Raw genomic sequence first — 24,509 nt, 5'->3', positions numbered from 1 at the left:
TTAAAACTCCCAAAGTCTTTTTTGTAGAATCATAAATCTGTCGGGCTGGAAGGGACCTTGAGAGGTCATCAAGCCCAGCCCCCTGCGTTGAGGCAGGACTAAGTGTATCTAGACCATCCCTGTCAGGTGTTTGTCCAGTATGTACTTAAAAACATCCAGTGATAGAGATTTCACCACCTTCCTCAGAAGCTTATTCCTGAATTTAACCTTATAGTTAGAAAGTTTTTCCCAATATTTAACCTAAATCTCTCTTGCTGCAGATGAAGCCTTTTCTTCTAGTCCTATTTTCAGTGGCCATGGAGAACAATAGATCACCATCCTCTTTATAACAGCCTTTAAGATATTTGAAGGCTGTTGTCAGGACCCCCATCAGTCTTTCTTTTCTTACACCTAAACATGACCAGTTTTTTTAACCTTTCCTCATAAGTCAGATTTTCTAAAACTTTTATAATTTTTGTTGCTCTCCTTTTGGCTCCCTCTAATTTATCCACCTTTCCTAAAATGTGGTGCCCAGAATTGGACACAGTACTCCAGCTGAGGCCTCACCAGTGGAGAGGAAATGAAAGGTTGTCCCAAAAGAACAATAGGTAATGTAAGAAAATACTGGTGGATTAACAGTTTTTATCAGAGCTTCAAGATCTTGTAAGGATTTGAACGCACTCAAATACCACAGTGATAAGTGCAGCATAGAACATAGAACCACAGTCACAGTAGTGTTTTGTACTGTCCCAAAACTAGGCAAATGTAATTCGTTAGTTGATGAAGAGTTAAGTTTCCTGGAACTAAGCCTTTTGGTGTGATATCAAAGAACTGTCAGTACTTCAGTGTGGTTTATTTCATTTCCTGATTCATACAGCTGTTCTGTTTCTTTGCTCAGGTATCCTCTCATGCCCTGTGTGCAAACAGACGTGCTTCGCAGGGGATGTAGTTGAAAATTTCTTTCTCAAGGACTTTCCCACAGCAAATCCAGCTATGGCAAGGGTAAGTGGAGGCTGCTAAATAGGCTGCAGCATGAGTCTTTTGAACACCGATAACCAGACCCAAAGTTTATGTCATTTGAGTAGCTTTATATAGCATTGTAATTTCACCGCAGCTCTTCAGTCATCCCCACGGACTGAACATACTGCCTCTAAAGCACTTTTCTCACCCTGTGTGAAGAGCAAGGCATTAAAGTCAGTGGGATCTTTGACAATGACTTCAGTGCTGCAGGATTGGGCTCTGGGCATAACTATGTGGCAATACAAATCCCTGCTGGTAAGCCCCTAGGTTGGCCCTCGGAGGGAACTATTTCCCTTAACAGTTGTTTTGCATGAAAAAACTTCGTCAGTCACCACAGCACTAGCCACAGTGGAGCACAGAAAATGTTGACTTGTTGCAACATCAAACTGAGTAGCACAGAACACAAGTTTCTAGTGGGTAGAATTGTCTTTCAAATAAACCTAACTCTCACTTACCACCAAAGTTAGGTTTCTCAGTGACAAGCTAGGATTTCACTCTTGAATTATGCTTCATTCATTATAAAAGTAACTCTCAGGTAATCAATGCATCTGATGCATCCAGCAAGATGCTGGACCCCTTTCCCTATGTGTTTCTCAGTATCCTCTGTTCCTTTGTCAGGGCCAGGTAAGCAATGACAAAGGCTACTCGTAGGGTTGTCTCAAATTGATTACTTCTGTTAAATGATGAGGATATCAGTCTAATAATAATAATAATAAATAAAGTTCTTCTGAGTCCTGAGGGAAGTCTCCCAGAACTTTCAGTCTTTCAACAGGATGGGATGGACGTAACTGAGAAGTTGGAGACATTTTGCCATTCACGATGGCCTTATGTAAACAATATGCCTGGAGACAAAGATGCTTCTCATGTGCCATTTTAAATAGTTGATTTGCAATTTAGTATTTTAGTTATGTATAGTCTTCTCCTAACCTATTTTAATTGTACTGTTTTCACTGTATTTAAGTGTTTGTGCAGCACCAGGGGAATTGTTCTTGTTCATTTCTGCTCTCTCTATCTCCCTATACTACCCTTCCTGAATGAGGAAGCAAGACATTGGAAAATTATTATATTGCACTGGAATAAGGAGTTAAAATAGCACTAAATGAATCAAAACTACTTTACAAACTATTGACTCTTTTATTTTATCCTTTTTCTACTGGAATCCAAAGTGTTGTCCGGTGGTTAGAGCTAGGGACTGAGACCTAGAATTCTTGGGTTCAAATCTCTGAGCCAGATCATGGCCCCATTCCATCTGCTCTGTGCCTCTCTGTCAGTTCTAGGGAGGTATAAAACCAGCTTAAATATCCAGTTAAAGATTCCTCTGACATTGGAGATTCCTTTAGCTGGTTTTACCAGCTTAGGGGACATATCAAGGGTACAGCCAGAGCACTGCTGCACCCCAGCACTGCCAGTGGAATGGTCCTTTGTGGGTTATCAGCCAAAACGACTTATAGAAGCCTTGAGGTTGCTCTAAGTTGTTCCGGAGACTGGCCCCAGGATCCAGTGGGAGAAGAGCATAAAGGCAAACACCATCTTTGCCTCCTGTGTTTTATCTCTGTTCAGCCTTCTGTTGATTACCAAGGCCTCTGAATTGCTCTGAGTCACTTAACTTTCCTGTGCCTCATTTTCCCCATCTCTAGAAATACATACCTAACTATAGAGGGTGTTTTGTGAATTCAGTGACTAATGTTTGTAAAGTGCCCTGAGATCTTCAGATGAAAGGTGCTATATATGTGCAATGTATCATTATGTAAACCAGAAGGATCACTTTCACACATACTCTTCAAAGATAGTAAGAGCAAAATTTACACAATGCTGCTGCAGTGTTAGAAAGTTCTTATTACACTGAGTTTTCTTAATTATCATAACTCAATTCATCTACCTTCTAGAGAGAGACAGTGTATGAAGGAAATCAAATGAATAAATCTTTTAGTCTCTTCAAAGGCACTGGGATATTTCTTAGATCTCCAGTAAGAAGATTTTTCTTTTCTTCAGTCCCCTAAACTCCGAAGAGCAATTCAAAAAGAAAACAATTCGCACAGGAGTACAGGAATTCTATGAAGAACTTTCCCAGCATCATTTTAAGATTGTTCCTTTTTTATAAATAGTCTCATCTTATAACAGTGAAGCCTTTATAAAAGGAAAAATAGGAGAAAACCAGGGCCCAATCCTGCTGTCACTGAAGTCAGTGGGAGTTTAGCCAGTGACATCAGCGGGAGCAACATAAGGCCCTCAAATTATGAGGCTGCTAGAAAGACATAAAGGCCAGTATTTTCAGACTTTGGTGTCTAAAGCTGACATCTAGTTCCATAAAAATGGCCTGATGGGGAGCTGTGGATTCTCATCACCTCTGAAATTCAGGCCTCATAATTAGGTGCCTACATATGGATTTAGGTTCCTAACTTTAGGCAGCTAAATCTGAAAATTATGCCCAAATCTGTTAACTGGCTTGATCAAATTGGACTTGGTAATGTTGCTAAAGGAAATGAGAATTTTGGGTGCAAAAGGAATATAGGATCAAACCCTGCATCTTGGAGCTATTCTGACCTTGGTAGAGGTTTCCCGTTGCATTCAGGTGGTAACCAACATGAATGTCACATTTTAGGGGAGCAATTAATGGTGTAAAATCACCAAAGTGATACTCCAAGATCTTGACCATGTCCTGGATACTATAGTGTAACTATTTCTTAAACAAGAGAATATTGGAAAGACATTTAGCTTTGATTTAAACACTTCCAAGGATGATCTTGTTTTCTCTCTTGCGCCAATATAAACCAGGAGTAATGCCATTGATGTCAATGAATTACACTGGTGTAAGAGAGAAAAGAATCAGGGCCGCTTCTCGCAGTTATTGGAGTAACCAAACCTCCAAGGTTTTGAATCAGTGTCTTAAATGTAGTAGTTTCTACAAGCTCATTGGAGGAGTTCTACATTTAATTATACTTGTATGAAATTGCAGCTTTTTTTTTTTTTCAGAGTTGTTCTGCGTGTAAAGAGAAGAGACCTGCTCACAGTCTGTGTACTAACTGCAATAAGTGGCTGTGCAGCTCATGTACAGAGGAACACAGACATGGCAAGGAAACTGGAGACCATTTCCTGTCTGTCCCCCTGAAGGGCTCTTCAGGTAGAAACATAAACTTTGAAGCTTTGTGTTTTTTGTGTGTGTGGTAATTCAGATGAAAACACTGGACCTCCACAGGGTCTGCACTTTGCATGATTGTGAATAAATGTTACGCCTACAATAAGGGGATTTGATAGACAACATTCTACAGCTCCAAAGAGCTGATCCTGCCCCATCAAAGTCAATACTACCCCACCCCATGGGGAGGATTGGAGCTTGTGTTTCAGGGAGGCCCAATCCCTCCAAAAAGCCCTACCAGTGTGCAGGGATTTTGGAGGCTGTACGATCCTTTAGGATCTTGCAGGCTGATCCCAGAGTGCCTGTGTGGACATGGCTCTTCCCTGTGGGATATGTGCCTCCAGGGACACACCAAAGAAGCAATTGAAGCCAATTGCCCCCTTGCAACACACTGGTGTTTGGTCTGCGGGAGGAAGCGGAAGGCTCTTTCCATCCCCCTGCACACCCGTGCAAGGGCTAGGCATAAACTGATCCTGGACTATTATTCCAGTGTCCATGGATGTCCAGCCACATACCTGAACTCAGGCCTAAGCTTGGCTCAGATTGGAGCCTATCACCCAAGCTGGAAACTTTCCTTTTTGCTCTATCCTGAGATAGATTGGATGTGAACGTCCATGGAGTCAAAAGATATCATGTTGGGATGTATGTTGGGCTATGGAAGCAAGTGTGCCCTCATCTCAAAGCATTTGTATCAGAGGAGGTGAACTTTGCTTAGCGGTTCTTCTAATAGATAACTCTCTCATAACCCAACATGTTCCCCTGTGCTATGCGTTCACCGGGAAAAGAAAGCACTTCCACTGGAAATTGAACACCTCGGAACTCTTTAATGCTTCCAGGTTATAAATGCAAATTCTTCCATTCTCATGTCCCATAGTCACAGCCATCCAGGAGAGCCTGATAGGGCTTCTTTCAGTGCTGCTCTTTAATCCAGAAGGATTTTTGATAAAGAATCTAGGGGCTTTTCTATGCACAAAGTTGCTGTGGTTTAACAATTTAGTTGTTATTTGCATTGTGGTAGTACCTAGGAGCCCCAGTTATAGATCAAAAACCCAGTATGCTAGGTTCTGAAAAACACAGAACAAGGAGTCCATGCCCCAAAGAACTTAAATGTATGATGGAAAATCGATTATGTTAAACTGTTGCAAAAGGCTCTGTGGACACTTACATCAGTATAAGCCAGGCTTATTAGAAGTGTGGCTGGTAGCACGGTGCTATCATTAAGGTTACTTGTCACTTTCTATTATAAGACCTTGTATTCAGTTGATTATAACTGTGCCAAACTTTAACCATTCTGGCTGAAATGTTCCATGCTGGGAGTCTGTCTCAAGCCGAATATTTTTGGAAAGTTGAGTCAGTATGGTTCAGCTATTTCCAAGAATGAGGCTAGGGAAAAATACTCTGTTTTTGCTATTTAAAAAAATTCTGGCCACCTTTGAGAAGATCTAGCACCTCTGTGATTTGGAGCAGGGACTTCCTTTGAAAAACATCTCAGTTTGCACATGCTCAGTAGAGATTTCTTAAAGTTTAGAAGCTAAAATTGCTGAAGAGTCTATGCTTAATGAGAATGCTCATCCCCTCACAGCTCTTACATTTGACTGGGCAATGCTTTTTTATCCTCACAGAGCAACTGGGTGTTCTCTGGCCCTGGGCCACTGGGTCAAGGCCAGACTTGCCCTGTAATGGTAGGTCCAGGCCATGTTAGGGAGCCTGGCTCTCCTGTGCTTTCTGCTACCTCTCTGCTTGTGCCCAAGCAGCATGAAGGAGGAAGCTGCCTGACAAGAATGCAGAGGGGACAAGTTCTGGACAAAACGGGAGGGGAAAGGAATAGATTGGGGCAAGGAGCCAGGTATTGAGACTGGCATTGAAGATAGGGGTAGGGGAAGAGAGAAACTGGAGGAGAGGAGGAGATTGGGACATGTTGGACAAGGAGACTGGGACAGGGAGACAGGGAGATTGGATGAGTAGGTGGGGGCAGAGGGAGGGACTGGGACTGATTGCACAAGGAGCCTGAGAACCAGTTGAGGGAGGATGGAAGACAGATCTGACAAGGAGTTGGTATATGGGGGAGGAAGTGGGACTGGCTGGGCAAAGAGATTGGGACTGGAATAAGACTAAGGCATGGAGATTGGGACCGAGTATGCAAATAGACTGGGACTGATTTGAGGATTTAGGGATGAGGAAGAGACGACTGGGACTGGGGTGAAGGGGTCCATCTTGCGGGTAGTAGACAGAAGAGGCTGTGATCACTGTAGCATGCTTCCCTCCAGAGCCTGGAATGAAACCCAAGATTCCTGAGTCTCATCATTCCTCTGCTTTCAGCAAATATCTGAAATTCACTGGCAGAATCTGTCTCTCGTCCCCCTGTAATGCTTGTCCACATGGAGGATGATGACCTACTATTGCTATCAGTTACTCCAGGGGTCGGCAACATTTGGCACGCGGCTTGCCAGGGTAAGCACCCTGGCGGGCCGGGCCAGTTTTATTTACCTGCTGACGCGGCAGGTTCGGCCGATCGCGGCTCCCACTGGCCACGGTTTGCCATCCCGGGCCAATGGGGACAGTGGGAAGCGGCGCGGGCGAGCGATGTGCTGGCCGGGGCTTCTCACCGCCCCCATTGACCCGGGATGGCGAACCGTGGCCAGTGGGAGCCGCGATCGGCCGAACCTGCCGCGTCAGCGGGTAAATAAAACTGGCCCGGCCCACCAGGGTGTTTACCCTGGCGAGCCGCATGCCAAACGTTGCCGACCCCTGAGTTACTCCATTACCTTAAGTGGTAGAGGTCTTGCAGTGATCTGAAGGTTCCAGCTGTGCTGATGAACCATCTGGCTGTCAATATGAATGTCTGTTTTTTTCAGTTTGCTTTTTTTTAAAGACTTAGGAAATTGCATACAATCTATGTTAAAAGAACATTAAAGTTGCAACGGCAAGTAATCAAACGTTAGGAAGTTGTATTTCACTAAGAAGCTGTTATCTGTGTCTGTTATCATTTGTTGCAGAAATTGGAAGGTGTGTAATAAATGAGGCAGGGGATGGCAGGAAGAGAAAAGATGGCCTCATGGTTTAGGCAGTTGAATGCTACCCTGGAGAATTGGATTCTATACCTGCTTCTGCCACAGAGTTCCTGTGTGATGCTGGTCAAGACACTTACATCAGACTTTTCACAAGTGGTCACTAATTGTGTATTCCTCATTTTCTGGGTGCATGATTTGAGACTTTGGGGTCTGATTTGTGGAAGTGCTGCACGCTCACAGCTGCAACTGAAATCAATGGGAGCTGTGCTTTGAATATATAAAGTGCTTAAAAAAAGCTAAGTACTCTAAAATCAGGTCCTAGGTAGCTCAACTTGACACCCAAAATTAGTGGACCCTTTGGACCTTAATTTCTCTGTTTCTCAGTTGCCCATGTGTAAAGTGGAGATAATACCCTTTCATCTCACCAGAGTGTTGTGAAGATAAATTAATTAATATTTATGAAGCTCTCCAATACTATATTAATGACCACTATAGAAATGGCCATGAGGAAATTAATGATTCTGTCTTCAGAGAAGGGTTTGAATAGCGTGCAGTAAATAAGGCCTGGGGCCACACGTTGAACAATGAGGATAAACAAAAAATAGAAAAGGTGCTCATTAAGTGAGTACTGTCCCTTGTGTGCAGTGAAGGAAGCAGTGGTCCTGTGGAAAAACTAGTGTGATGTGATATATAATTAAAGCCTGTATCAATGCATATACACAAGGGGGCCTAAGTAAGGTTGCACATCAATGTTAATTCTGGCATTTCCTAACTTTTGAATTTTTGACTTTGCAACTTAATATTTTTAATGCAGTTTTGTGTGTGTAGCCCAGTATCCTGTCTTCTATCAGTGGCCAATGCCAGATGCTTCAGAGGGAATGAACAGAACAGGGCACTTTCATCCCCTGATTCATCCCATGTCATCCAGTCCCATATTCTGGTAGTCAGAGGTTTAGGGACAGCAGAGCATGGGATTGAATCCATGACCATTTTATCTAATAGCCATTGATGGACCTATGTTCCATGAATTTATCTAATTCTTTTTTTTTTTTAACTCATTTATATTTTTGGCCTTCACAACAACCACTGGCAATGAGTTCCATTGAATCCATGACCATTTTATCTAATAGCCATTGATGGACCTATGTTCCATGAATTTATCTAATTCTTTTTTTTTTTTTAACTCATTTATATTTTTGGCCTTCACAACAACCACTGGCAATGAGTTCCACAGATTGACTGTGCGTTGTGTGAAAAAATACTTGCTTTTATTTGTTTTAAACCTGCTGCCTAATAATTTTGGTGGGTGACCCTTGGTGCTTGTGTTATGTGAAAGGATAAATAACACTTTCTTATTCACTTTCTCCACATCATTCATGATTTTATAGACTTATATTAGATCCCACCCAAGTCATCTCTTTTCTGAGCTGAATAGTTCCAGTCTTTTTAATTTCTCTTCAAGTGGAGGCTGTTCCATACCCCTAATCATTTTTGTTGCCCTTCTCTGTACTTTTTCTAATTCTAATATATGTTTTAGAAGGGGTGACCAAAACTGCACGCAGTATTCAGGATGTGGGTGTACCATGTATTATATAGTGGCAGTATGATATTTTCTGTCTTCTTATCTCTTTTCTAATGGTTCCTAACATTGTTAGCTTTTTTTGACTGCCACTGCACTTTGAGAAGATGTTTTCATAGAACTATACACAACTAGAAGATCTCTTTCGGTCTTGATAACAGCTAATTTAGACTCCACCATTTTGTGTGTGTAGTTGGGATTATATTTTCCAGGATGCACTATTTTGCATTTATCAACGTTGAATTTCATCTGCCATTTTGTTGCCCAGTCACTCAGGTTTGTGAGATCCTTTTGTAACTCTTTGCAGTCAGGTTTGAATAACTATCTTGAGTAATTTTGTATCATCAGCAAACTTTGCCACCTCAATGCGTATCCCTTTTTTTCAAATCATTTATCAATCTGTTGAACAGTGCAAGTCCCAGTACAGATCTTTGGGGGATGCCGTTATTTACCTTCTCCACTGGGAAAAGTGACCATTTATTCCTACCCATTTTTTCCTATCTTTAAACCAGTTACTGATCCATGGGAGGATCTTCCCTCTTATCCCATGACTGCCTGCTTTGCTTAAGAGCCATTGGTGAGGAACCATGTCAAAGGCTTTCTGAAAGTCCAAATATACTACATCCATTGGATCACCCTTGTCCACATGTTTGTTTGACCACCTCAAAAAATTCTAATAGATTGGTGAGGCGTGATTTTTCTTTACAAAAGCCATGTTGACTTTTTCCCAGAGATATCATCTTAATTTATCTAATCTTCTGCTCTTTGCTATAGTTTCAACCAGTTGCCTGGTACCGAAGTTAAGGCTTACCAGCCTGTAAGTGTCAGGATCGCATCTGAAGCCTTTTAAAAAAAATCATTGTTATGTTAGCTATCCACCAGTTGTCTGGTACAGAGGCTGATTTAAGTCATAGGTTACATGCCACAGTTAGTAATTCTGCAATTTCATATTTGAGTTCCTTCAGAACACTTAGGTGAATGCCAAGTGGTCCTGGTGACTTATTACTGTTTAATTTATCAGTTTGTTCCAAAACCTTCTCTATTGACACCTCAATCTGGGATAGTTCCTCAGATTTGTCACCTAAAAAGAAAGACTCAGGTTTGGGACTCTCCATCACATCCTCTGCAGAGTAAACTGATGCAAAGAATTCATTTAATTTCTCCACGATGGTCTTGTCTTCCTTGGGCACTCCTTTAAAACCCTGATCATCCAGTGCCCTGATCATCCAAGTGGCTTCTTGCTTCTGATGTACTTACAAAAACTAAACAGCAATTTAATTTAATAAAAACACAATAAGTACCTTGAGTGCCTGGATTTAAATGGTGCAGTATCCTCATTTAAGTCCAGGTACTCCAGTTCACCCATCTTAATATTTTTGTTAAGTTAAGTTTCTTTTATATGGGGACTTTTATTGTTTTATATTTTTTCAGTTGGGATAATCTGAGTACACAGATATGAGTAAATAATTTATTACCAAAGTGTGTCTTAAATTTTTTTTTAAACTTTCTACTAAGGATAAGCATAAAAGTGCTGAATACATGGACAGAATAATTTTATTTTCAGGTCTGTTCTTTTGATTCTCAGGGTACCTTTTTTGTTTTCATTAAATTTTGTGTGAGGCTTACCAGTTTACACTGTTGACAAACAATGGTTAGAAAACCAACCTGTGGTTTATTTGTGCTACAAGTCCTTTAGATGCAAATTCCAGGCTTTAACTAAAAACTGTTCTTACCATTTTACTCTTACCCCCACACATAGCTAAAACAGAAAAAAATGGGAAATTGATTGTTTTTAAATCTACAAAAGGAGCAATTCATAGCTTGGTTAATAGGACATCAATTAGGGATGTAAAGCTGATGTGCAGTTCAGTAACTCATTTGTTACCAGGTACATCTTTCCAGGAGCTCATGTCATCAATGCTTTGGGCTATCTGTTAAGTACTGGATAGAACTGAAGACGCTGGATTAGAGCTATGAAGCCCTGAATGGCCGGAAACATACATACCGGAAAGACTGCCCCCTTCCCTGTTCTGTAGTGCCACAGTTTTGCTCAATGGAGATGTCTGTACTGGGGACACACTGGTATAGGAGAGGGTGCTGCTGGCTGGTCATTTGCTGTGAGGGCTGTTAAGCTTTGGAACTCATTGAATTCCCTGCTCTGACCTTCAGGGCATGCTGTGAGGCATTTGGTTTTCTCTAGCTGGGAGGGGATTGGAAGGCTGTGTTGGGTGATCTTCCAGGTATTTTTTGCTGCTGTGTTACTGTTAGTAGGTTTGGCTATGTTAATTAAGGGTTAAATGGGGGAAGGTTACAAGAGTGGTCTGTTTCATAGCTGTATAGCTATTTGTCAGGGTATACCTAAAACAAAGGATGGGCACTCATTTTTAATGGCTATGTGTATAAATCCAAATAAATAGTTTTTCTCCTTTTTTTTTCTTCCTGTTAGCATTTGTACACAGTTGGTTTGCATCGGTGTTTTCCTGTTAGCTGACCCGTTATGGAATTTCCAACAACAGTGTGAGGGCCTGGCTGTAACATTGCTGGTTATGAATATAAAGTGAAGCTGCAATGTGGCTGATAGTTGGAGCAAATCATGGACAGGAATGTTTTTTTTATTTAACATTGACTGAAGAAGGGAGCCAGTACAATGAGGGCCAATAGTACTTTTTTTCATAGATTGATTTTTGTTGATAGTTTGAAAAAAAAATATCTTCTTGGGTCTGTGACTACCATAGACATAAACTTTGATGAAATCTGTTCATAGAATTAATGTAATAAACATAGGAGGATAACAAGATAGGCACTGAAGATGTGAAAGAAGATTTATTACAGCATAAGAAGCTATATGAAAAAATGTCTGTCTTAGGAGAGTAAGCTCTGAAGAAGTCTTTTACTTAGGGGCTTTGCATTGATACCAGGCAAACCTCATGATGTTCAAAGTTTTCTGAACCTCTCCGACTGTATTTTAGATTAATAAAACCATAACCTTTTTTCCCCTCTCATTCCCGCCCAGTTTTTTTCCAAAGGAGATTCAATTTTTAGTACATTTCCCCCCCCCTAGCTAAATGGAAGTGTATGCTATGCCTTGGCATAGAAGAACTCCTCACATTCAAAAGTTAGGCTAGTGCCAAGTGAATACCCTGCTATGCTCTGCTCTTTTTTCAGTCTCTCCAACATGAACATGCATTCACATGTAATTGTTCAAGTCAAATTTTAAACCTATGAAGCTGGAGGGATGGATCTAATTAGGCAAGTTGATTTTGCCCAACCCCAATTGACATTCCAGGTCTTCAAATGCCAGAAAATTCAAGCTACCCTTCTAGTATCACAGGGTATGTCTATACTGCAATTAAAAACCCGCAATTGGCTCGTGCCAGCTTCAGTGTTGCCGGGCTCAAGCCAAAGGGTTGTTTAATTATGGTGTAGACGTCTCTGCAAGGTGTGGGGGATGTCCGAGAGCTGCGCTGCAGCCTGAGCCCAAACATCTACACCACACTCAAACAGCCCCCTTGGCTCAAGTCCCATGAGTCCGAGACAGCTGGCAAGGGTCAGCTGTGGATTTTTAATTGCAGTGTAAACATACCCACAGAGATCACACTGTCTTATATTGGTTTGAGATAAGGATAGTTACTGTATGCAGGCCTTGGAAATGGTGATCCAAAATGGTGAATATGTGTTCATCTTTTTTTTTTTTTTTAATAGTTAAAAATGCCCATTTTAAGCTTCTGTGAACTAGATACACCTCTACCTCGATATAACGCGACCTGATATAACGAATTTGGATATAACCTGGTAAAGCAGTGCTCCGGGCGGGCGGGGCTGCGCACTCCGGTGGATCAAAGCAAGTTCAATATAACGCGGTTTCACCTATAACGCGGTAAGATTTTTTGGCTTCCAAGGACAGCGTTCTATCGAGGTAGAGGTGTAGTTATTTTCTCCATCTGTTTCAAAACTCACATTCTGAAGAAAAGTGATGGTAGTGCCAGTACATAGGGCAAATGATTTCTTACTATTGTTGATATGATGCTCAATAAACTGACTTGGATTATGATAACTATCATTCCTACATGGAGAGCATAGTTCTGAACTGAGAATAAAAGTAGGTGTAGAATGCAAGCAGTGTAATGAGATTGCCAATTGGCACCTGATATGTTTATTGAGCCCTGGGAGTTACTAGAGTAATGTGGCTTTGAATCTGTGTGATTTTAGCTGACAAGGGTATCTCCCTAGTTTCCATTTGAAAAGTGGCTGTCTTTTAAATCTGACATCATACTGAGAAAACATTGATTTCTTTGGAATGATTTAAATCACCAGTAGGCTACAGATCTTTCAGAGGGAGAAAGCAAAGTAGAAGCTTTTACTGTATGACAGTAAATAAGAGTGTTTCATTGTACTTGGACTAGTTTGACCTTAAAAAACTGTTCCCACTGTAAGCAAGAGCTATTTGCATTGTCCTCAAAACCCAGACAGCAGGGGTAGCCTTGGTCCTGTACTTTCACAATATAACCATCCTGCCTCTCAAGAGCCTGCCTGGGAGATGAGACACAGAACATCTCTAGACGTTTGTCAGATTATGAAACTTGAGGTACAGATTATGTTGCTCACTGCATTTGGTACACTGCTCTGATAAGGTAGAGGAAAATCACCCTTGAACATCTAACTGCTTGATTTTTGCAGAGGTGAGTTTTTAATGCATAAGCAGGTGTTTGCACTGAAACTAGAGAACCATGGAAAACATGGGATTGTGAATTCATGAAGCATGAGTTCTTTCTTGGATAGAAGGCTATTAGGAGAGGGATGAATAAAATTCAGGCTCAACTTCCATTTTTTAATAATACTGTTTATTAAAATTTTACATAGTGATAATACAAAACAAAAATGTCAGGTAATTACACATCCATGAAAAATAAAACATGACACCATGGTTACTAATGCATCAAAAATGTAAAATATGCAATGCTGTTGCATAAAAATCTTGATCTAATACCTCGTACAAATGATCTTATTACACATTAAATCCAGGATGGAAAGAAAGACAGCTTTGAATTTTGAGGAAGTAAATGAACCTAATCATCAATATTAAGAATAGGCTGGAAATCTAGCCAAGAAGGCAATAAGATACTTGATTTTAACTGCTCAGATTCATGCTGTCCCGAGAGGCAGGGGATGGATTCTATCCATCCATACTTTTATTCTAAGTGTCAGAAACAAGAAGGGCCTCCCTGTAAGCAAACCTCATGAGTCTGTTGTGCCTTTTATATCATGACTTTGAAATTAGCATTAAGTGACTGAATTAGAACAGGGACTAACGTGGTTGATGCATGTGTAAAAAAACAAACAAACAAAAAAACTGTCTACAAATTTGTATTAGCAATGGTCTTGAACGAAAATCAACACTTCTCAATTTCGAAATAGTTTGGCTCTCTGGGCCAAACATCTTGGCTCACCTAAGGATAGATATGTATTATATAGTACATCAGAGAGAGACTCAGCTGTGAGCAGAGTGATATATTTTTGCATACGTAAACCCACAATAAACTAGGGATCTGCTTGAGATGGCAAGAGTTCACTCTCTATGATTGGTCCTTCTTTTTTCTTTACTGGCGACATCCTATGAAACAAAGACATCACCAGCTTCAAGACAAATGTGTCTTATTAGAATACATTGGTTCAAAGCTGCTAGTCCATCTCTGGATTCTTCTTGTGATTTAACTGCACGAAGGCTTATTCACCATATTAGTCACTGGCCTGTTGTACACCGTTTCTTTGTTGTCAGATTAGTATTGTTGGTATTATTATTTGTTTGTATTACAGCAGTGCCCAGATGCCCCATAAAGGCCTGATTTTGGGATTGTACTGACACATAGTAAGAAGCCGTCACTGCCCCAAATTGCTTAGTGTCTGATAGATATACCAGGCAAAGTGTGGAAGAAAGGAAGTAGTCTAATCCACATTTTTATAAATAGGGAACTGAAGACTATTAATCTAGAGTTGGTAACTTCAGTGAAGTTTTCGAGAGATGGTGTCAACACACGACACAGTCTCCACAAGGGTGTTCCTTTGGGGATGTGATTGTGCCCCCCCCCAAATATAATGCTTATAAAAGACCTAATAACATGAGCTAGAGTCAGCCATGTTATGGGTAGGGGCTGTGTGAATTCCTCGGCATAGTTCTGTGACAACACCTTAGTCCTGACCTGTTTGAGCCTTCAGCCTCTCTTCAGCAAAGACTGCCTGTCATGCCAAACTCTGTGATGTTTTGGTGATGTGCATGAAGTAGAACTAATATGGAGATATTACATTTATTTTCACTTGCAACCTAAGCTGGGTCTTCACAGATGAAAATGTGCTCTGTAAACTGCTTTTGCCCTATTATGAACTAGTGACGGGTGAAAATTAAAATGTTTAGGTGAGTGGGCTAAGTTAGATATCTCAAGTCTGAACACTTATCTGGAGCCTCTGGGATTCAAGAACACAGCTTCTGAGTTTTCAACATAGATGCACTTGTGAGCATATAATTCTAGAAAGGGGGCTTTGTTTCTCTTGTTTCACCACCCCTTTGAGTTCTCTCTCACCCTGCTCTCGTACTCTTTCTCTTTCTAAGGCAATTCCTCCACATGTGGAGGAGGCAAGTATAGACTGCATACATGCAACCCTCCCACTTCGCAGTCCCACTGTGCATTGCTTATTAGTCCTGTTTAGGGAATAGTGCTTACCCTGTTTTAGTGAGCAGGTGCAGGAACCATAAGTTGTTGAAGTTTATGTAGTGCTGCATTTGACCACAGAAGCCAAACAAGACCCATAGACACCTTTTTAGGAATAAACAATCTCCTTGTTTCTTTCCTGACTTTGGATTCACTTAACATATTTATTTTACTGCATGTTACACCAGTTTCTTTGTTATAGTATCAGTATTGCCAACTTCAAGCATTCAAAAATCATGAATCAATCCCGCCCCAAATCATGAAATTGTCTTAAATCATGAGATTTTAAAAATATTACAATTTGGCTTCTTTTTCTTTGTGATCTGGTTTCTGAGCCTTTACGCTGCACTCAGGTCATGTTTTCAAGTTTTGCTCTGCAACCATAAAGGCTAGAAACTTACATGAGAAACTAAACTTTCATGTTTTTTAAAAAGTCAGTCTCACGTGACTCCAATAAAATCATAAGAGTTGGCAACACTGCAATATGTAAAAGGCAAAACTAAGGTAGCTTTGCAGTACCACAGTTACAATTAGTTACAATTAGTGTTCAGTGCTCCACTGTCTTATATTCTCCAGGAACTGAAGGGGGAACAAACGAGTTTTCCTTGTTTTGTCCAATCCACTGTCAAGAGAGCCTTAAACTGTTTTGTGAGACCTGTGATGTCCTTACTTGCCGCAACTGCCTTCTGACCGAACACAAGGAACACAGGTACCAAACATGAATTCCTGATTGACCCCACCTAAAAACTGTTAACATGGCCTTGAGGTTGCAGAGCTGCATTTCTTATCAATATAGTCACCAAAAATCAAGGAAATCACAGGTTAATACAACTTTAACGGGCATGCCAAACTCAATTCACATGCCTTGCACCCAAACAGCTTAATACCCAGACACGCTCACAGACTCTGCAGCTCATACCCTTCCAATTCCAGTATCTACCCAACCACCAGGTGCACATCCAGTTCCTCACAATCAGAGTCTAACCTGAATTCTGGCCCTGGCATAGTTAAGATATCTCACCAATAGACATACTTTTATTTAAAGAGTCTATAATGTATTATTTAATATAATAATATAAAGTATTATTATTATTTAATATAATAATATAAAGTAATATAAAGATATTCTGAGGTCAACGTTGTGAGTTTGACTGTGATTGTGAGAAGGTGTGTGTGCACCATGGGAAGTTTTTATGTCGAAATTGAAGGAGATTTTTGTGAGGTGGGTCTGTGACTATGTTTGGGTACTAATGCATGGGACAGGATGGGTGGGATACAGAGGTGTTGGATGTGGGGGGATATAGAGGGTTTGTGATTGGAAGGGAAGGTGGGAGCATGGCAAGGGGTTAGAAGGGAAACAGAAGAATATGGGATGCAAGTTAATGTGGGCAATGAAACTGACATCTGTTTTACTGCAGCCTATATTTGTGCAGACAGTCTGTGTGTTTAGGTGGTAAATGTGGTGTGCATGTGCAAATACAGGACGGGTGCTTTTTGAGGTTTTGGTGCATCATTTTGGATGCTCAGATTGAGGTCCCTTTGAAATTTTTTCTATAAATACTAGTTTCTCATCAGTGCAGTCCAGCAGCTCAGGGTGTGAGCTAGTAATGTGGCCTGTAAGGTTTGTATTGCATATATTATCAAAGAATATTTTTTTGAAATAAATCCATATGAAATACAAACCTGGCTTCTCTAACTGTCTGTGTGTGTCCCTAGTTGCTCCTCTCCTAAATAGATTGTTCCCAACTATGTTTTTATCTAGGGCTTAGGCACATCCACTTACTTAAGGCAAGACTATGCATGGACCATTGTGTAGAGGAGAAGAAGGGTGCAAGGACCCATGAAAAAGCCAGGCATAGCTGGAATCTTTGTGGAGGAGTGTAGGGATTGTTCCTTTCCAACTCCCTTGTTGGGGGTTCATAGCCCTCCAGAGGCTGTGGAGGAAAGCCCCTTGCTCTGCCCTATGTGCTCACCAGCAGAGCTTGCTGGCCGCACAGAGAGAAATAGTAAACTGCATCCAATAAAAGAGTGTAGCAGCAGGTGGAAAATAACAATGGGCAAATTCTTTTGGGATTGGTGCAGCTCCCAGTGTGTCCTGGCAGGCACAACTGAGCTCTTAATTCTATTCTGATTTATTATTAATCTGCTAAGTAACGACAATGCCTTATTGTAAGCTAGCAAAGAAGGAAAAATACTTAGGGAAGACTTGATGAATGACTAATTTGTGAACAGAACAGGAATCCATGTGAAAACTTTCCTCCTTTCCCAGGTTCATGCATCTTGAAGAGGCTTTGCAAAATCAAAGGGTTATCCTAGAAAATGTAACAGCCAAAGTGGAAGAGAGAAAAACTGGGATGCAGGTCTCAGCTAAACAGATTGAAGACAGGTAACTATTGCACATGAAAGGAGGTATTCAGTAAAAATCCTATTTCAGCTAAAATGCAGCTAACCAGTGGTAGCTAAAGATGCTAGATTTTTTTCTTTAAAAGTAGAAAATAATAGATTAAATATCTCAAATATACATATGCAGTTAAACAGGCAAAGATGCTGTTTCTCAGTACTACAGAACTGGGGCAGGCTGAAGGAGCCTATGACAATTGATTGCAACTTCCAAAGATATTTTGATATTATCTAGTAATACCAAAGTAGAACAGGAAAAGATCAGAGCTATCTATTATATAAAACTCTAGTACTTGTTTTTTCAAGAAACCTGGCAACCAAGCTGCAGTTAAAGACATGAACTAAGGCCATGTCTACACTAGCGCTTATGTTGCTCAGGAGTGTGAAAAAAACACCTCCCGGAATGACATAAGTTTCACTGGCATAAGTGGTAGTGTATACAGCGCTATTTTGGCAGAAGAGCTTCTCCCGCTGACATAGCTACTGCCACTCATTGGGGGTGGTTTAATTATATCGATGGGAGAGCTCTCCCATTGGCATAGAGTGGCTACACGAGAGATCTTACAGTGGCACAGCTGCATTAGTACAGCTGTGCTGCTGTAAGATCTCTAGTGTAGGCGTAGCCTAAATGATGTAACAGTAGAAGATAGTTCATTATATGAACTGATGTTCAGTTACTTATGCTGGGTTTGTTTGCTGTCAGTCCAATTAATGGGAAAGTTGAGATCACTTTTAAAACCCTCAAACCCATATAAATCCATCTATACCAGGGGTCGGCAACCTTTCAGAAGTGTTGTGCCGAGTCTTCATTTATTCACTCTAATTTAAGGTTTCGCGTGCCAGTAATACATTTTAACGTTTTTAGAAGGTCTCTTTCCATAAGTCTATAATATATAACTAAACTATCATTGTATGTAAAGTAAATAAGGTTTTTAAAATATTTAAGAAACTTCGTTTAAAAATTAAATTAAAGTGCAGAGCCCCCCACCACCGGTGGCCAGTGTGAGTGCCACTGAAAATCAACTCGTGTGCCGCCTTCAGCACGCGTGCCATAAGTTGCCTACCCCTGATCTATACTGTAGTGTAGTATGAAGTAATTAATTAGACATTAATTTTTCTGAAGGTAAATTAAACATATTTATTTGAGACTATTGTTTTTCTTTATTTTTTCTTTTCTTTTGTCAGTTGTCCATTTGAAGCATGTGAGGGTTTCTTGTATGCAGAGGGTAGATGTAGTTTTCTCTGTTCCCTAGGGAGAAGAATAAAGCATGTAGAATATTCTTAGGCTTATCAGGAAATGTCAGTAAACATTAATTTCACTGTACAAACCAAAAACAAAAAATTTCCAGCGATGATCATTGAAATTTACAGATCGTCAAAATAAGAAAAATGCTGCTTGAGAACTTATGAGAGTTTTGATTTAATTATATTTACTTTGTACATTTTGACATGTGACATTGGCAATTTGTGTTTAATGGTTATAAAGGTTTAATTTATTGAATCTCAATGTCTTTTGTTATTAAATAATTATTGTCAGACCACCGCATAATTTCTCACAACTGTGAAAATTTAAATAGATGAAAATTTTTACAAATACTTAAAAACCTTAATTTTGTGCAACTGTGAAAATTTAAATAGATACCAATAAAAATGCTTAAAAACATCGATATTATCCATCAATATTATAAAAAATAAAATTGAATTCTGCCAACCTTAAATATCTTGACTTGTGCTGTGTATATGAAGCAATTTTAGAGGACCAGTGGGGAAGTGTTTGAGAGCCTGATCTAGTTCCACTGAAATTCAGTGGAAGCTGAATAGGGCCCTGAGTCTGTTATCAATTCTCAGATGTGTTCTCCTTGTCATTAATAACTTTCAAATGCTGAATAAATGGAATGCTGATTGATTCATGAAGGTGTATTTATACTTTCCCCACAGGTTATTTGAAGTAAAACATTTGCACAGAAAGGTGGAAAATCAGATCAAAATGGCCAAGATGGTTTTGCTGAATGAAATCAATAAACGAACAAATGCCCTTCTAGAGCAACTTGAGGTAAGTGAGAATGATACCAGTGATACTGAAAATTGGTTTAACAAGAGAGTTTTTCTGACATTGCCTTGGCAAGTTAAATCCTAACCCCAGCCAGAAGAAAGAATACGTTTTGTGTAAGTTATAGTGCATCAGTTAAAAAAAATATTTTTTATCTCAAATGTAAAATGGGATCATAGTCAGAAAGGTAACTATGAAAAATGGCACGTTATTTGCTCCTTGTGGGCCAGCCACATTTTCATATGTGGTTACAACGGCTGTGCCTACAAAATGCATGGCACCCAGAGATGCCCTTGAATCTATTGCCACCGACTTCCTGTTTTCATGTACCAATGTGGAGTTTGCACAGGCACCTGTTACACCATCTTTTGAATATTAGACTCTCTGGTCCACATTCTGGAAAATGACCTGCAATTTTGGATGCTTCAGCTTTCAGGCATTTTGATACCATCTCTGTGCCTGTCTGTCTATGATACCAATGGGTTGCTTATGAGCTTAAAGCTGAGCATCTGCGTAAACGCTTTGTTTGATCAGGGCCACAGTGCTCAGCACTTTTCAGGGTTGAGCTCCCGTCGGTTCCTGTGGAACTTGGAAGTGTCTGTTGTCTAAGAAGGGAATCTGTCTGTTAGCTCTGCTGTCTCTTTCTACTTGATGGTTCAAAGAGGTTCCAAATTTTCATCAAGTGCCCATCTAGACAATGCCTTTTATGATACACACTGACTGTATGTAGTAAGTATATCTGAACGCTGGCTAAAGTTATGCAGAACATGCTATTTCTCATTATCACTAGAGAATTACCACCGAGAGGAAACAGAAGTTGGAGCAGCAACTTCAAGGCATCATGGTTTTAAACAGGCAGTTTGAACACGTGCAGAACTTTATCAACTGGGCAGTGTGCAGTAAAAACAGCATTCCATTCCTCTTCAGTAAGGAACTGGTAAGAGTAATACCCACTGTCTGAGTGAGAGGAAATTGTGCAGTGGTACAAGATCCAGAAAGGGTAACTTAATTAGGAAAATAGTGAATCAGAAAGAAATGGGTGGAAGAAGCCTTGTGAACCGTGCAGGAGCCATAAGTCAGGGATCGGGGAGCCCTAAAAAGATAGGAATCTACCAGGGCATTCTGCACACAAGGCCGGGGTACAGGGGAAAGCCAGATTCAGAATGGGGCTCTTGTTGCCTGCAAATAAAAACTAAGAGAAAACATATTGTGCAGCACAAAATATATCTGAATGTTGTCTGAGAGCTGAGAAGCTAGAGGAGCTTTGTATGATATTAGGCTAAATTCATTCCGGGTCAATGACTCTTTTAAGGATTTAATGTTTCTTCAACATTAAACTATAATGATTTTAAATCTACTGGATGAAACAATGATCCTTTGATTTTTTTGCCAGATTGTGTTTCAGATACAGCATTTGCTGGAGACAAATTGTAGCACAGAAGTAGGCCCTCCTTGGAAGATCAGATTCACTTGGGACCCTTCTTTCTGGACTAAACAACTGTCCAATTTAGGTAAGAAAAATACAGCATGATGACTATGATTTTCTGTATTAGATAAGTGCTCAGAGTTGTACTAGACATACAGATAAAGAAAGCCCCTGCCTCAAAGACCTTTCCTTAGCTTAGTTAAGAAATTGTACAGAGCATGATAGTGTAAAATATAGTGTCTGGTTAAGCCTTATTTCATTGCCATGGGACACTTCAAACCAGCTGAACGGCACTAAATGTTAAGTATTATTACACTGTGATGTACAATATATCACCTGTCCAAGAAAAAAAGTGTCTGAATGGCGCTGTAGATGTAAAGAACTTACACAGAATACTATGTGATGGTATATCATTAATAATAAAATCCCTTTTAAAATATGAGGCATCCAGATGGTAAGTGCTGACTTAGTTAGATAAGGTCATGACAAAATATGACCCCTTTGGTTATGTGGGAGTTGCACAATAATAAACTATGCAACTGACATTACTTTGGCTTTGTGAAGAGTGTGGGGGGGGTGTCTTTGTGTAAATTTCAACAATTATGGTCAGAAAACAGAACAGCTAATATACATGCAACTCAGAGGAGTAAAAGACACAGGAAGACATTACAGATTTTCAGGAACATTCACTTACCTTATTTATAATGATAATATACAGAATACAATGACATAGCAAGCTGTTTGTGTACTTTATTATGTAATACACAAGGTGGGTGTGGTAATACCTTATATGGACACTATAGGACCCCCCATAAAAGGTTTAACCTCACCCACCTTATTTCTCAGATCCTGGGACCAGTATGGCTAGAACAACTTATGATGTAATGACGTATTAATTTCAAGCTGTTTGCTATGTGATTGTGTCCTAATTATTTGAAAGGTTATTATTAGAAGGAAATAAGTGAAAGGTAAGAGATGGACCTGTTAATTCCAGTTTTTATTAGAGTACATTAAAACAAAACCCAAACCACAAATTATAAGTTACACTCTGTAGATGCCTTTGTTATTCTTGCTATATATTTGATTGAACATAAACATTTTACTGAAATGACATACATTGTAGTAACACTCAATGCCAAATTCAAATCAAGAGTTTTATCTTGGCCTGTTTTATGCCAAATGCTGTTCTGAGCAAACTGGCCCCATTCTCCCTAGCAAGTGGCAGCTTTGTACCATTCCAGTGGCCCTAAAGTCAGCCTAGTCAGCCAGTGGAGGATTCTCTGGGTGGAAAAGAGCCACTGTAGCAAGTCCTACACCATTCCCTCCTATCTTCCACAGAGTGGCCTTGGCTGGGGCATCCCTATGCTGCCGGAATGGCCTTGGGACCTGACCACTGCCTGGCACAGTCAGGATTGGGGGGCACAAAGGTGGCTTAAAGACAACTTTGTCCCACACTGCAGTGGATGCACAAGACATGATGGACCTAAGGATCCAGCCGGTTGTATATCTATTTATGTAATATATATACATACTTTTCATCTTGTGCCTTCCACCTGCTATACATTTGCTGGCTGCAGTAGGTTTTTGCAGTAATTCAGTTCAGTCTTCTGATCAAAGATCTAAAAGGTCATTCCTCATCCCATTTTAAGACATTTAACACTAGACTGCATAAAGCACTAGAAAATATACTGTAGGAAATAATCCTATACTCTCAGGGGGACTGACAAGATCACTTCATAAGCCGTGTCTGTCTCTGTCTTCTGTGATTTTATGATTCTCTTCTACATGACATCCATCCAATTTATTTGTCTTATTTTCATTCTGAAAACAAATGTTCTGTGTGTCTATGTTTATGGATGAGAACATATGTTTATACATTAGTAAAAATGGTAGCTTTGGCCAAATCCATCAGTTAAAATAATGGGAGTTGAGTGGCAATTTTTCAAAGCAGTGACTGGTGTTTTAACCATGAGTCCAACTGACATCAGTGGGAGTTTTGTGTGATTTAAAATCATGCAAAATTCTTAGAAAATGTATCCTCGATGGTTTTGTTTAGTGGAAAAGATAGAAGAAAATGAGAAGTTATCCTGAAGGGCTTTTTAAACAGGATCTGAGTAATTTCAAAATTGAACCTGAGACAAAGAAATTGCCTTTGTAGAATTTACCCATAAAGTAGTAAATTAAACAATTTGTCAAGATCCCAGTTCATTGGCTAGGAACAAGTGAAGGTAGCAGTTAATTGTAGTGGAAAGTAATTGTACTGCTTTCACAGGTAGCTTAACAATGGAAGGTGGACACACTCCTCATTCAGATGTCCCAACCTATGGAAATATACAAGGACTACAGACATCAATGTATCATGGACAACATTCGCCAGCGCCACAGCTTGAGGCTATCAATAACCAGTCACATCAGTTTCCACCTCCTGTTCAGTCTCCTACACCAGTGTGTTGCTCCCATTGCTTCAACATTCCTCACATGAATAAGGGTCAGCGTCCTCAGCACCATATGAGCCATCATCAGAATTTTAGACAACCTCTTGAAATGCAGCCGCAGCCGCCACCGCATTTTCCACTGCAATACAACGTTCAGCAGCATGAAAAAGAGCAGAGGGGCACACCTCAGCCTTTGAAAATAATGCAGCCTTGCCTAGAGCAGCCATCCCATTCAGAGCAGGATAATGTATCTGTAAGGATGGGAAAACATTTGCAAGCTCAGCAGCCACAGCAGACTCCACATCCAGTTTACACGGTTCCCCCACAAGATATTCATCAGGTTCACTCTGGTCATGTGCAACAATTGCACACACAGCCTGCTTTGCAAACTCCAACTGTGCAAGTACAGCTTGGTCATCTTCAGAAGCTGAAGCTTAACCACATGCAGCAGCAGCAACCACATCCACCGCCTCCCACGACAAGTCAGAATGAAAACGCTCATGAACAAGTCATACAACAGAGTCTGGACATAATGCACCACCAATTTGAACTGGAAGAAATGAAAAAGGATTTGGAGCTTCTCCTTCAGGCTCAAGGACAACCAAGCTTGCAGCTGAATCAAGCCAAACAGCCTCAGCATGTTCAGCAAACCATTGTTGGACAGATAAACTACATAGTGAGGCAACCAGCCCCAGTTCAACAGCAAATCCAAGATGAAGTGCAACAAGTAAGTTCTCCAGAGCATCCCTTCCCCCCTCAATGCATTTAG

The 24,509-nt window shown here is 40.3% G+C and overlaps 1 protein-coding gene across 1 annotated transcript in view; it reads left to right on the top strand.

Moving 5' to 3' along the window:
- TRIM66 (tripartite motif containing 66) overlaps positions 1–24,509 on the top strand; it is a 70,279-nt gene that overhangs the window by 13,244 nt on the left and 32,526 nt on the right. Inside the window, exons 3-10 of the mRNA XM_054026152.1 lie at positions 878–981; positions 3,973–4,120; positions 16,006–16,138; positions 17,699–17,815; positions 19,768–19,882; positions 20,670–20,816; positions 21,273–21,390; positions 23,578–24,467. Coding sequence (XP_053882127.1) covers positions 878–981; positions 3,973–4,120; positions 16,006–16,138; positions 17,699–17,815; positions 19,768–19,882; positions 20,670–20,816; positions 21,273–21,390; positions 23,578–24,467 — 1,772 coding nt within the window. The remainder of the gene's footprint in view (positions 1–877; positions 982–3,972; positions 4,121–16,005; positions 16,139–17,698; positions 17,816–19,767; positions 19,883–20,669; positions 20,817–21,272; positions 21,391–23,577; positions 24,468–24,509) is intronic.

This window comes from Malaclemys terrapin, chromosome 4, assembly GCF_027887155.1.
Source record: "Malaclemys terrapin pileata isolate rMalTer1 chromosome 4, rMalTer1.hap1, whole genome shotgun sequence".
Classification (NCBI taxonomy): domain Eukaryota; kingdom Metazoa; phylum Chordata; order Testudines; family Emydidae; genus Malaclemys; species Malaclemys terrapin.
The sequence above is the reverse complement of the archived record's forward strand: the minus strand, read 5'-3'. Positions and strand labels throughout refer to the sequence as shown.